General features: G+C 36.1%; 1 protein-coding gene across 1 annotated transcript in view; it reads left to right on the top strand.

The window, feature by feature from the left end:
* The window catches only part of SUGCT (succinyl-CoA:glutarate-CoA transferase), a 336652-nt gene that overhangs the window by 30984 nt on the left and 291957 nt on the right, over positions 1 to 13711 (top strand). The window contains exon 7 of the mRNA XM_050891832.1: positions 10915 to 11006. Within this exon, the coding sequence (XP_050747789.1) occupies positions 10915 to 11006 (92 nt within the window). The remainder of the gene's footprint in view (positions 1 to 10914; positions 11007 to 13711) is intronic.

The raw sequence follows: 13711 nt of genomic DNA, 5'->3' as shown, positions 1-13711 counted from the left end.
TATTAATCTCTTTTCCTTGCCCGATGGACTTATTTCATATGAAGACTGCAGGAGTTTGTTTGTTTGTTTGTTTTCCTGTTTAAAATGGTGAGGTTTTGAGATTTCACTGAAGAAATGAATATGACTTATTAAAATGGTGCAAAGATCCAGTGTCTTTGTTGTGCCCATTCACGGTATTTTCTGTGGGTGTTGTTAGACTGGTAGGAAGACTGTAAGTAGCTGGTATTGACCTGAAAATGTTTCCCAGTAAGCATATGGTCTTCATTACTTCTGTTTTCAAAATACTGTGATAAAATAAAACACTTTGTCAGTAGCTAACAAAGAAAAAGAAAACAGTTTTGGGTGTAGAAGACACAAACAATTGAAAAATAGCCTGTATTTTGTCATTTTTAGAAACCAAAATGGTGGCAGTATGCGGCACTTTTCCATGTACTTGAACATTAAAAGCATTCTGTATCCCAGTGTTTATGTGAGAGTTGGCTGAAACCCACTGGTCTGCAAGTTGTCTTGTAGAGAAAACTTTGTCATTGTAAGCTGTAGGTGTTACTGCAAAGTAAGGGTGTAATGAGAATAGGTTTGTGGATAACAGCCTTCCCATAAGTAAAAGTTCTTGTAAAGAGAAGAGAATAATCTGTTTGTGATACATGGGACAAGAAGTAACTGTTAAAATTTCAGCAAAAAAGATTCCAATTAAACATTAAGAAAAGCTTTTCTTATAGATAGGATGAATTCCTTGTCCAGGAGTAGAGTCCTTGTGGATATTGCAAAGTCAGGATAGGGGTACCTAGTGCCATTGTGATCATGTCTTGCAGTGAACCCTGACCACCTTTTCAAGAGGAGAATGGGAGGCCAAAATTTTGTAACCTCTTTGAGAGTACATCTTTCAAAATAATTTTATGGAACTGTGACTACAAGGTGCTTACTCATATAAAACTATATTCTTTGTACAATAAGAAGGGGTATTATATATCATGTACCTGCTCAGGGTACATAATATATGATTGTTTGTCAGTTTCTTTAATTTCTGTCAAATTAAATTCATGATCTTAAGATATGTGCGAGTGAATTTGGTAATGAATCCTAACTTCTTTTAACATTCAAACTGAAAAACCTAAATATAGTAAAATACATGCTCTGGAAGTAAAGATACCATCTCGTCTGCTATAAATTGCTCTAATTCTATTAACTTTATTGCAGTTCTGAAAACCTCCACAAAGTGATGTCCCAAGATGTTTGAGTGCTCTGTCCAATCAAAAGTTTGTTCAGTTGTTCAGACTGAACAATTGGTATCTTGTTATATTTTGTATTTATTTATTGTATTGTATTTGTATTGTATTGTATTTATTTATTTAGAAGGTGTTTCTCATCAATGAGATATGAGCTAGAGAATTTGATTAGAGGTAATTGCGTTAAGAAAATCTTTGCAGAGGGGGAAAAAATCAAGTATGTGAAATATCAGTTGTGCCCACTACAGATTTTTTTTTGTGAAGGCAAAGATTCTTTTCACATATGACCCTTCCTAAGGAGCCAATTGGCAAAATCTGTTAGTAGAAAAATATTCAAGTTAGGCAATACATTGAATTAATCAGTTATTAGATTCAGCTGTTTCAAGTAACCAGATGCATTTACTTTTTACCACTCCACATATTAAATTCCTGTGAATGATCAGCAGCTATTATATTTAACTATGCATTGTATAATCAGAGAATCTGCTAATGTTAAGAATATTCGAGATCGCTTTCATATGTATTTCCAAAAAAAGCTCTTTCAACATTTCTTTATGTTCACTTAGTCTCTAGCATACTGGTAAGTTACTGCAACTTTCCACTTCCATCTGATCTGCAAGAACAGTTCATTTAAAGTTCAAGCTGGGATTTACACCTTCATTAGGTTGCATAGAAAATTAATGTTATGTCAGGACTGCAAACGAAATTCATGTTACTGTTCATGATTTCAGAAATAGGACGTAGGTGCATGCTCATTCTTTGAGCTGAGTGAGGGTTGAGCTATTTACATATTTTGTGTGTACAAACTAAAGAGAACTATAATGAGGCTCAAAAAATGTCAGTAAAGTTATTGGGTTGAAAGGACAGCCTGGAATTTAAAAAATGTATTGTATTCCATATAACTTACTTAATCCTCTTTGGGAATGAAACTTTACAGATTTGTTTTGGAAATTTTTGAGGAATTGTTTGGAAAGTTTAGAAAAAATTCCATACTGATTTTGAATTTGTTTGACACACTTTTCCAGCTTCAGCCCCTAGAGGGACTATGTATTTGATCTTAGAGGGAGAATTCAGGGTCGTAGTGTACGTACTCATGTGTGCGCACACATGTGGACATGCAACCCCTGGGTGTAGTGGAATGCTTAGTCAAGGTCAGCTTCTTCACTGGACATTGCTGCGCAGATTCGTCTGTCAACAAAACTATGTACAGTCACAACAAATGAAGGTCCATTCAGGTAATATCCACTTTAGAATGAATGTTGTCTGATTCAGATGAGAAATGTAATAAAGTAGTTATTTTAAATTTCTGTCATAGGATCATAGGATGATCATGTCCTTATCCGAGACTGCTGTGTATCTGTGGCCTCACAGTTGAGACTTCTCTGAGGCTATCCTGACACTGTACTGCTTGGCCATAGTGTTACAAGTATTCACAGAAAATACACCTTGCAGGTACTCCTTAGTTTTACACATTTTTTCACTACAGAAATAGCAAGATTGTTAGTATCTGTTGAGCTGAAGTCTGGTATCTTTCTACTGACTCCTGGCTGATTCCCAGCATTGGCCAGGTGTTTCTCACAAACATTGGCTCCCTTACCTTAGTAGTAATAGCATGGCAGAGGTGGATGGGTGGAGGAGTTTTAGCCAAGTAGGTGAGGACACACAGAGGTTAGTACAGACAGTTCAGCCCAGTATTTAGCTAGTTTCTGTGCAAGTTTTGCAACCTGGATGGATTCTGGGGGAATGCCACTGCTACACTGCTAGGAGTAATTGACTTCACTATTTTAAAATTAGCTTTTACAATATAAGTACTTGGAGTCATAAGGTCAGCTGTATCTGTACCAAGCAGGGTACAAGGAGTGAGTCATTACCTTTAAGAGTCTGTAGCTAAGAATATTTGTATAAACCCAAAACAATGGTGGGGAATTTGCATGTGTCTCAGCCTCCTTACAAGGTGAGGGAAAAAAGTTTGAGTACTTAATCTGAGTGTCATCTAAAAGCTTAAGCTTTTAATTGAAATTTTGTTGTCAGAAAATGGTCACCATGTCGCATTTGATTTCTGAGATCATGTGGAAGAGTGCCTCCACTTAGACTGGGACGCTGCTTCTGCCTTGAAATTCAGAGAGTGACAAGTTAAACTTTAGCTGACTTAGCAAAAGAGAGTGATAGTAGCATCTCTTAGGTAATTACAGTTTAGGTTATGGAGGGAAGAACTGCTTTCTTGTAACTTATATTTGGCATGTTGAAAAGCTAGAAAATATGGCCCAGAAGTTTGCAGGCCTGATTAAAAGCCTGTTGAAAACCAGGCTTGCGTTGTTTGAAATGGTCTGTGGCTGTGTCCCAGAAGTGTGGTTGGTGTTTTCAGAGGAGTCGTGTGAGGCTGGGTACCCAGATCACATGAAAATTGAATGGAGCTGGACAACTGGCAGAGGCTGTTGTTTGTCCCCTTCTAGTCTTTCAGTAGCTAAATCCTAGCAGAAAGTTTTGCATTTGATTCAATAATTTTATTTTATCTTTGCCTTCCAATTTATAACACCTGATTTAGTTTAAAATATAGGGTTAGAAAGTCTAAATCAGCATGTGTAAAAGCAATAAGTAATTGATATATTGTACACGTTCACAATCATCAATTGGGAAATGAAATGTATTTTATGAGATTATTGGTCAGATTTTATGCCTGCTGACTTAAGGGGTTTTTTTTAAACTCCTTTCATCTCTCTTGACAGTTTGTTCTGACTTCACCTTTTTCGTATCGGTTCTGATCTCCTGTAAGCTTGCCTACCCAGGAAGTTGTACTTCCTTTCCTTCTGACCAACACATGGCAAGCATTTTCCAAAAGTCGTTACTCATTTTGCTAACGTATTTGGCAGCTCTGACATTGCAAAGTTTCATATAATGCGTCTGTTAGATTTTGGCTTTTGTCATCACAGAGATTGCTTGTGTTCTTCTGCTTGTTTCATTAATCTTTATTAAGTAAAGATGTAAGCTGTCTTTAACTGAATGTTTTCTTTTGGCAATAGAACAAGTCAAAAGGTGTTTCTCATTAATTTGTTATTCAGCAGGGATAGCCATCTATCTGGATTGAATTTGTGACAAAGTTTAGTCCCTATTTGTAGAAATGCCTATGTCGAACATATTTTTCTATGTTTTGCTCAGAATATCCTATACAGGCTGACTTTATAATGTCATTTGTCATGTAGGAATTGAGCTACAGGGAATTGGTCTGTGTTGACAGCATGTCTCCGTGTTGGTTTTTCGTCTCCTTTTAGTACAATGTGGTTTATATTTGGTCTTATAAAGTTTTATCATGCTATCGAATCATGAAGAAGTGCAGAAATGATGGCTTTTGGTTTTCTCTAGCATGTGACACAAATATTTTGGACAAAGGTCATAATGAGAAATGCTGACCTTTCTTTTTATGACACAGTCATATTCAGACTTTCCTGTAGCAGTTAATTACAGGGCCATCATTAGCTTGAAAGCAAATCGTATTGAAGAAATGAAAGTAGCAATTTCAGGTGTTGCACGAGTTCTTTTGTCTCGCTTCCAGTTTCTGTGCTTTTAGTAATTTTTTAAGATTTACTTCTTTCTCTGTTGTTTTGTGGAAGGTGCAAACTGTGTTTGTGACCCACTGGCCTGAGGAAAGTGTTAAATTTCATCAAATACAAATCAAATGCACAACAACCTGAGAAATGAAGAAGCATTTTTGTTAACCTCTGTAAAAATCCCAAATGAATCTAAGGTAACCTCCATAAAAATACTGTTTTTAGGGTGATTGTCCTTTAAGTGATGATATTGCAACACATTGGTGTCTGTTTATCCCAGATGCTTTCAGGCAGCTCCTAGCTGAAATGAATTGTTTTTATACATGTTAGGAATCCTGTCATCATATCGTCAGTAACTGCTAAGCAAGGAAATGGGGTGTCCAAATGTGTGTTCAGTACACGTCTTGGAATAGCATAGGATATACAGACACATGAAACTTTGTCTGGGACAAAGTTGTTTATTTGTTTTGCCTGCTTTCTTAAAATCTATGAAGAATGTCTGCCATAAATGTAGCTAAAAATCCCACTGTCATCTGGCAAAAATGAAATAAAGCTATGTTGTAGCTGACGTGGTATTATAAAGCTAAACCTGGAAAGACACATTAGTCTGTTTTACTAACAGAGTTCTTTTTGGAAACAATTTTTGCTAGCATTTTTAAATTTAGTGTGACATTTTTGAGCATCTAGCATTTGGCAGCTTCACTAATAACACTTTTGTGCAGTCTAACAGCTTTTACTGTTATTACATTTTTCCTCATCTTCAGCCTGACCTTTCTCACTTCATAATATTTATTTCTGTGTCTCAGAACAGAATCATTTAGGGTGGATTCCAAAGCGAAGTATGTCTCTCTTATGTGATAAATATATTGGCCATTTTAAAGTGGATAAACTAGCAGTAGTTTGTTATGACATGTTATTTTTTCCCAAACTTTTGTCCCATATGATGCCTGCAAACATTACCATTTTTCCCAAACTTTTGTCCCATATGATGCCTGCAAACATTACCATTTTTCCTGTGGTATGTGCCAAAGCTTGAGTGCCGTCACATGGCTCTTGTACACTAAGCACAGAAATGATTAGCTTCATTGTGTCAGAGGTGACTTCTGCGTTTCAGACTAATTGGCCCCCTTTCATCGGAGCAGGAATGTCACACCAACCCTAGAGAAGTAGCTGAGATTTATTTCCTGTTGAAGAGTGTCTTTATTTTACTAAGTCTCTCTGATCCAACTAGAAAAATCTGGGGGAAACAAATACTTTCAGTCCTTCCCTTTGTCAGGAATTGTGATGTATAAATAACCATGTAATTTAATCTGATAATAGCAGCAGTCTCACTCTTAGTTTTAATTGGAATGGGTATATATTGCCAATATTTACGGGAAATTTGTTTGTTTCAATTCATTTTACCAAATGAATCTTCAATCAGTTGCAATTAGTGTCTTGCATGAAGTTACTTCTGTAATGCCCCCAGCTAGTGATGAGGATCTTAATGCTATTATAACTTACTGTTTATCTTGACATGATTATCTTTCAGTTTTGATAGATAAATATTTTTTAGGCATCTTGAGTCTTCTCTTGTTGCTCTGTATCAAAGATTTGGCCATCAAACAACTGGAGGCTTTTTTAGAACAGCTGTGAGCTGCATTATTCCATATTAGCTGCCTTATTTTATGAAACTTTAATTGTCATGCTTCCCCAAATATGAAAAAAAAATAGATACAGGAACAGAGAGAAATCCTTTTTTATGTCACATTAAGCATGTCTCAACAAAGAGAGATGGTGGAGATCTTAGTTAAGAATATTATTTCAGAATTTTCACCTGCAAATTTATCTTTAACCACTTGGAAAGTTCTGAAAAACAGAGGATGCTAAATATAGCCAGTAAGGTCACTTTCTCCATTCTTGTCTGAGATAAGGATACAGGATTGCTGGTGGAAATTGTGAAGGATACAGGATTGCTGGTGGAAAGCTGTGGCATTCACTTTGTAAATGCCTACCATAAAGGCCTATCTTTCCCTTAAGCTGATACAAAGTAGCCAGTGCAACTTGTTCTTTCATACTTGTCTCATACTCAGTTCGTTTTTCTTGCTCACAAAAAGGTAAAGACAATAAAGGTACACTTTCTTATGTAGAAGATAGACTTGGCTGCAGAGTCAGGACAGGAACAGGAAGAGTTAGGTGTAAGTGACTATGCTGAATAAGTAAATAGTCCTTTAGTGGACAGCTAGGGTTTATTTCTGGTGGTTTCAAATGCTTCTTGCTATGCAGATGAAATAATGCTTTGAGAATGACAATTTTTAGGAGGCACTTGGAGATCTGACTGGGGGTTATTGTGTCTTGTAACCAGTTCGATCGTGAAACTGATGTACGTTTTGCAGTAGAGCAAAACAGCTCATACTGCAACAATTTTGCGATCTAGGTATATGAGGATGTGGAAGGTATCAGAATAAATTGTGCCTTCCTAGTGCAAGGTGTAGAATAGGGATTTTGGGAGTCGCATAGGGATTTAGGGGGAGTGCAACTTTCTTTTATTCTTTCCAGATTCTGTTTTACACAAATGTAAAGCTTTACATGAAATTAGGCATTTATGCAGTTCCCTCTCCACCTGAAATGATTTAGAAAACTCTCAGTTTTATTAAATTAGGTTTTAAATTCTTTTGTTTCTCCTCTGAAGTATATTCCCCAAAATAAAAACGTATTCACTGGACTTAAGGGACTAAAATAAATTCTCTACTGGTAGAAAGCCACTATTTAAATATTGACTGTAGCCTAAGGAGGTAAACTCCACTAGAGGGCAGTTCAGAGCAAGAGTGTAATCAGTTGCTTTGTTTCATCTTCAGAGACCATCGCTGTAAAGTCTATTCTTTCTGTATTCAATAGGGTTTATCTTTTTAGCTTAAAGTATTTTCCATTGTATCTAAACTTGATAAGCCACTAACTACGTTATGGTAAACAGGAACCTATATTTAGGGTGTAATTGCAAATCTACGCTTTTGCATGCTGAATTCAAGTGTGAGAGAACGCAGGGTATTTGGACAAACATAAACTTCGGGTGTCATTTTTATATCTTTAAGAAGTTGTTTTATGTATTTATATATAGCTATACACACACATATATACACATATATGTGTATATATATGTGTGTGTATATATTACAGTTATGGTGAGATCTGTGCACCAGGCTGAAAACTTTCTGAATGTAATTTTGTGCTCTCCTTCAAACTTTTTGTATTTGTGTTCATAGTTATTTCTAAAACATCTGCACTGGGTTGCTCCATTAATCTGTGTAGTTTACTAGAATAATAACGTTCAGCCTTTGATTTTTGTCTGAATAATGAGATCTTTCATTTTTAGAAGTAGCTATTTGTCACTTAACTCTTACAGTTAGATGGCTACCTCTTCTTCCAGGCATTTTATATGTCCATAGTTTCTGGGGCAAACCATTTCCAATGACAACAGATTTTGTCCCCACACTGGCTTTGTCAATTCAGAATTCACATCAAAAGCAGAATTATGTATTTTTTTTCTTCTTAATCTATTGTGACCTGTGAACACTAATTAAACACTCCTTAGAACCTCTAGTTTTAAGCAGAAAGCCATTAAATAATAACTTTTATTTTGAAACCAGGCTGTTATAATGTGTGAAAAGGACTTAAAAAATTTATAACTAAAATACCACTAGAAAAATGCATGACTTGTTGCCTGTCACCTTTCCTGAATATAGTGTTTGAGGGATGAGTGTTTGTCCTTACCAGAAGAGCACTGCAAAGCATTTTATAGTTGTTCTGTCTACATACTAAATGCTTAATTTTCAGATGTTTTCTGTTTATGAAAACATTTGTGTGAGCAGACGTGTTGAGATGTCTTTTCTTTGTTAATAATTAAGACCAGTATTTAATTTCTCACTTACTTCAATATGCTTTTCACTATTCAATTAAAGTTGTTTTGAGTATTTTTTTATTGTTGAGCAAGATTTTGTTTTTGAAGTGGCCCCACACATTTAAATGGTTTTAATGCTACAGTTCATTCCAATGAGATAATGGTATATATGTTAGAGCCCTTCAGAGCATTTTTGGGTGGATCCACCATATTTTATTTGCTAGTCCTGTTATGTTTGAAAATGAAACCACTGTTATTTTCCGTAAACTTAAGTGTGTAAATATGAAAGGAAATGTCACCAGTTGCTCTTTAGGGTCTCACAGTCAGCTGTTGTCAGAGACATGATTTCGAATAAAACTGGGTAAACTGGTAGGTTTTTTCTTCTCTCTTGTGAGTAGCGAAGTCAAGAAGATACAGATTTGACCATAAGAAAAGTGTTGAATCCTTTCTTCCGAAATGTTTGTTTTGAGGCTATATTGACTTTGTCAATGTGCAGGCTGTAGTATCCTGATATTCCCTGTGAAGCTGAGTGTAGAAGTTGAGTTCTTCCTCAGCTTTGCACAATGTGGATCTGATGTCTCCAGAAAAATATTAGGTAATTAAGATAGTTTGTGGTATAATGGGGAAATTGGTATGGCTAGTGGATATTGTTTTGCTTGGTATGATTTACTAAATATTAATTGGAGTAACAAAGTGCTTTAACTCCAGTTTGAAGTGATCATTATTCTCTTGCACTGTACATTAGAAGTCATTTATGAATTTTATACATAACAGCATTGGTCCAAGTGGAGGAACTGAGGAAGATTACCCCAATGAGTAAAGATTTTTAATTGTGTGCTGTAATCCACAAAGCAAATGCTTAGACTCTCATGTCTACCAAATAGACTGTCTGTATGTAGAGAAGATTATTCCGGGAGAATAATTAAAAGGAATTTAGGAGATTCAGGATGTTTTATCTTGCAGTATATGTTGATGTATTTTTATTTTAATACTGTCCTCACAGCTAAGAGTATTACAGAAACATTGCCTTAGAAGTGCCAGCCAAACTAGGAATCTTGTCTATGACAATCTCCTAATTGTTTGCTCCTGTAATTAGGAGATTTCTCCTAGAGATATCTGAAAAGGGAAAAGAAAGCATGAGAATAGCTTTTGAATTTGCTGCCTCTTTGAGGAGGAGGAGAGACTCTTAAATCTGATTCTTAAGGGCTCTCATGGTTTCTATTAGTTCTAATAATAGCAAACAAACATGTTGCTTCTTCCCTGTTGACTTCTCCCCTTTGTGTTGGTGGTCACTGGTTCCATAAAAGAAAAACAGACTTGGCTCTTTGACCACTTAAGGTCATTACATTGTACCGGCCCAGTACATTAACTGCCTCCAATTTCAGCCCTAAATTATTAGGTTATACTGTGATTGACAGGCAGTAGTCCCTGCCAGGGGAATAGGATTGATACCTGGATTTGTAACCTCTTCAGTTGATCCTGCAAGACCACCTCAACTGGAAGATTTTGTGGTTGTTGTTGGAAGAACATGACGAGTTAAAGCAGGGAAAAGCAAGAGAGCATCCTTCTGGCTACAGCTGTTAATTCTAAGTTAATTCTATAGCTGAACAAAACTGTATTTATATAGTTCCATAAAAGTTTTTTGTATTTTGCATTTCATTGTTGCTAACTCTTGGCAAACAGATTGTGTGTACTTGCTATAGGGCCAGCCTTGCCCTCTGTAAACAATGTTTTCTTTTGAAGGTAGCTCTGTTTAGATGTGGAATAAAGTAAGTGAAGTAAGGAGGGAACAATTCATGTGTCTTAACCATAGTGTCATGATTTTAGTATCATTTGTGATATTAAAGATATCTTTATGGCAGAGTGGAGGTACAACACAGGCAACATGGGCCCTGTTGGACAGCAGTTGGAGGCCTGTAGAGATACCATAGGGCCTCTGAAATTACACCTGAATCCTGCCTCAGCTGACCCACCAAATTAAAAACGGAATTCTATCCAAAGTGAATGAAACATAGCAGGGCCAGGTGTCTGTCTAGAATTAAGATCAAACACATCATCAACCCACACAGGATAAATCCAACTGTTAACTCTTAAAAACGTGCAGGAATAAATAGAATACAATAGCGTTCATTGGTTGTACAATCTGGACAACTTGTGAACAAAAGCTGATGAGAAATACTAGTTGGTTCCTTTTTGTACTAAAATAGTGATACGTGTTTATGTTGTACTTGTCTTTGAATACCTAATTGTTCTCTTTCTGGTTTAGGTTATGGTCAGACTGGTCCAATGGTTCAGAGAGGTGGATATGACTCCGTTGCAGCTGCTGTTTCTGGTCTCATGCATATCACAGGACATGAGGTATGGTGCTCAACTTATAAATTTAATAGAATCTTTGTGCCATATGCTAAACTTGATGCTGCATGGAGCAAGTTAGCCTATGCTGACACATCTGTTACGCGTGCCCTCCTGAGTCCAACAAGAGGTCTTACCTCTGGGAATCTAAGAAAATGATAGTGCTTATGTCCTTCAGGTATTTCACTCCAGGCTCGCAAAGCCAATGCCCGAGAAACAGAAAATGGAAGAAAAATAGTATCCTAAATCTCCAGTGAATAAGTTGACAATTTATGCTAACCTGTTAATGGCCACTTGTAGTCACCTCAAGAGCTGTAATAGACACATTGTTGATACCTGGATGATGGAACCGTACACATGTGTGGGGAAGTCTCACCCATGCTTTGATATTGATATTCCCTCTTTAAAAGAGGGAATTGTGAAGCCATCCAGATAACTCTGACAAACTGTCTTTTCAATCATCCTGCCTGAAAATAAGCAGAGAGATGCCATTAGTGGTTCTGGAAAAGCTTTATGTGCTGCTATTCCCACTGATATCCAAAATCTTTGGTAGTTGCAGTAGTGCAGGAAGCATTACAGAGGTAGTTTAGTATCTGGATTCCAGTGATACATAGAATGTGTGTCTTCACCTCAGAAAAATGCTGGTCAAATAGACGTTTACTTAAGCTATCTTGAATCACCTACAGACGCAGGGAATGTGGTCTCCAAATCTCACTTCTCAAGTGAGATAGTGTTACAGGTCTGTTCTGTGCATCATAAACACCAGATAGTCTTCTGTGGTGGTGCTCCTGATAGTCTGGAAGCGGTAGTGCAAATCTTTAGAGTATGACACCTACATGCCCTAGATAAACAAGGAGTTCATCAAGTTTCTGTACTTAGTGTCAGATATTCATGTTTAAGTAGGTTGTTGAAAGCTAACCATGCATAATCTGGACATAAGTCTACTGTAGGAATGATATTCTGCCAATAGACTTGTTTTCTGCAGAGAACAATGGCAAACATCAGAACTCCGTGCTTGTGGCAATTATTGTTACCAAAGTTCTTCTTTCTGTAAAAAAAAAAAAAAAAAAAAAAAAGTCAAGCATTGTTTGACTGAGGAAGCTGAAACATCTCGTGCTTAGTGTCCTAAGACTATCTGCCCATTGCTGCCATGTTAATGATACATACTCATAAGATGTCCCATCTCAGAACATGAGAAGACATGAAGTTGAGTGCAGTCCTGACAAGTACTTCTCTTCAAATGTATAATGCACGTATACACTAAGCGATGACTGACACAGTAACTGTAGTGTAAGTAATTTGTACATTCCGACCCTGGTGTCTGTGGAGTGAAGGTTAGTACTTCCACTACAATGCCAGAAACTTCATGCATGCCTTGAAATATACCAAACAAAATTAAGTGGGAGTATAAACTGTTAGAAAGGGGCGAATGTTGTTAGTACCACATGAATAAAGGAAGTTATGTTGAAAAATTGAAAAAAAACCAGGACTCTTGTAAAGCTTTTCAATGATATGTGAATGACAGAAAATACAAGTGTTTTACTGAATAATTGCATGAAGTTGTATTATGAGAGTAATAGTCCTCAGTGACCATTATGAAGATGGATTTTATTAAAAGATTGCGTTAAGATCTACACTGGAAATCCAGATGTTCGCATCACCTCACCAGGACTTGAGGCAATGTAATCATAGGAATCATTTAATCATTGTTAGTAACAGTTCTGTCTATTCACTAGGGGCTTTTAACAATTCATTGAAACTTAGTCATTCTCTTGCATGATTAAAACAAACATGCTAAAACTTGTTCCTATTTTTCTTTATTTGAAGTTGGCCATATATTGTTTCATCAGTTTCTCAAAACCATTTTCTGATGTATAGAGGGACAGTTTTGTTTCAAAGACATAAGTGGTCAATGACTCCAAAGAAGCAAATGTGCCTCTTGTTGTTGTAGTGAAAATTTACTCAAGTGGCTTTAAAATCGTATTGTATGCTTGTTTGAAAGTTACTTTAAAATAGCAATGTATTATTAATAGTAAAATCTTCCATGTTCTACATTTATATTCAGGTGACTGAGTTGTGCTTTAAAATTCAACAAAACTAGCTCTTAAAAAAGTAGAAAACCTTGTTTCAGTCAGCATGTAGAAAAGTGGCCAAAGTAAAGAAGAAACAAGAATCTTTCTCACTTTTTCATGCTGTTTTTCTTTATTAAACCCTGAATTATTTGTTGACCAGATAACATAGAATTCATAAGCTAAAAGTGATCATTTGAAGCATACTCTAGTAAACTAGAGTATGATTTTTTTTTTCTTAAATAAAATTGAAAGTGCCAGTTTTATGAACTGGGGAAAAAAAAGAAAAGTTGTAACAGATGATGTTGGTTTTGTATTGCATTGCAGTAGCTATAGATAATCAGCATAATAACATCAGTATAAAAGTGCTCTGTGGAAACTTCCCTTCAGTAAACAAGCCATTGAATGTGCTTGCAGGATGGTCTTAGAGGTATCAGCCGATGCAGTAGACAAATTATAATGAATCTGAGCAGCAGCAACAAAAAAATCTACATACATCACTGAGGGGTTTAATTTTGAGGTACGTTAATACATATTCACAGCTCCTCACAAAGCATTTTAATAATAGGATACTAAAATTATGTCCTGTATCTGACATTTTAAAAATGGATAGAACTAATAGTAATATGTATTTCATTTTAG

The sequence above is a fragment of the Gymnogyps californianus genome, chromosome 2, assembly GCF_018139145.2.
Source record: "Gymnogyps californianus isolate 813 chromosome 2, ASM1813914v2, whole genome shotgun sequence".
NCBI lineage: Eukaryota > Metazoa > Chordata > Aves > Accipitriformes > Cathartidae > Gymnogyps > Gymnogyps californianus.
This window is presented reverse-complemented; position numbering and strand designations above follow the sequence as displayed.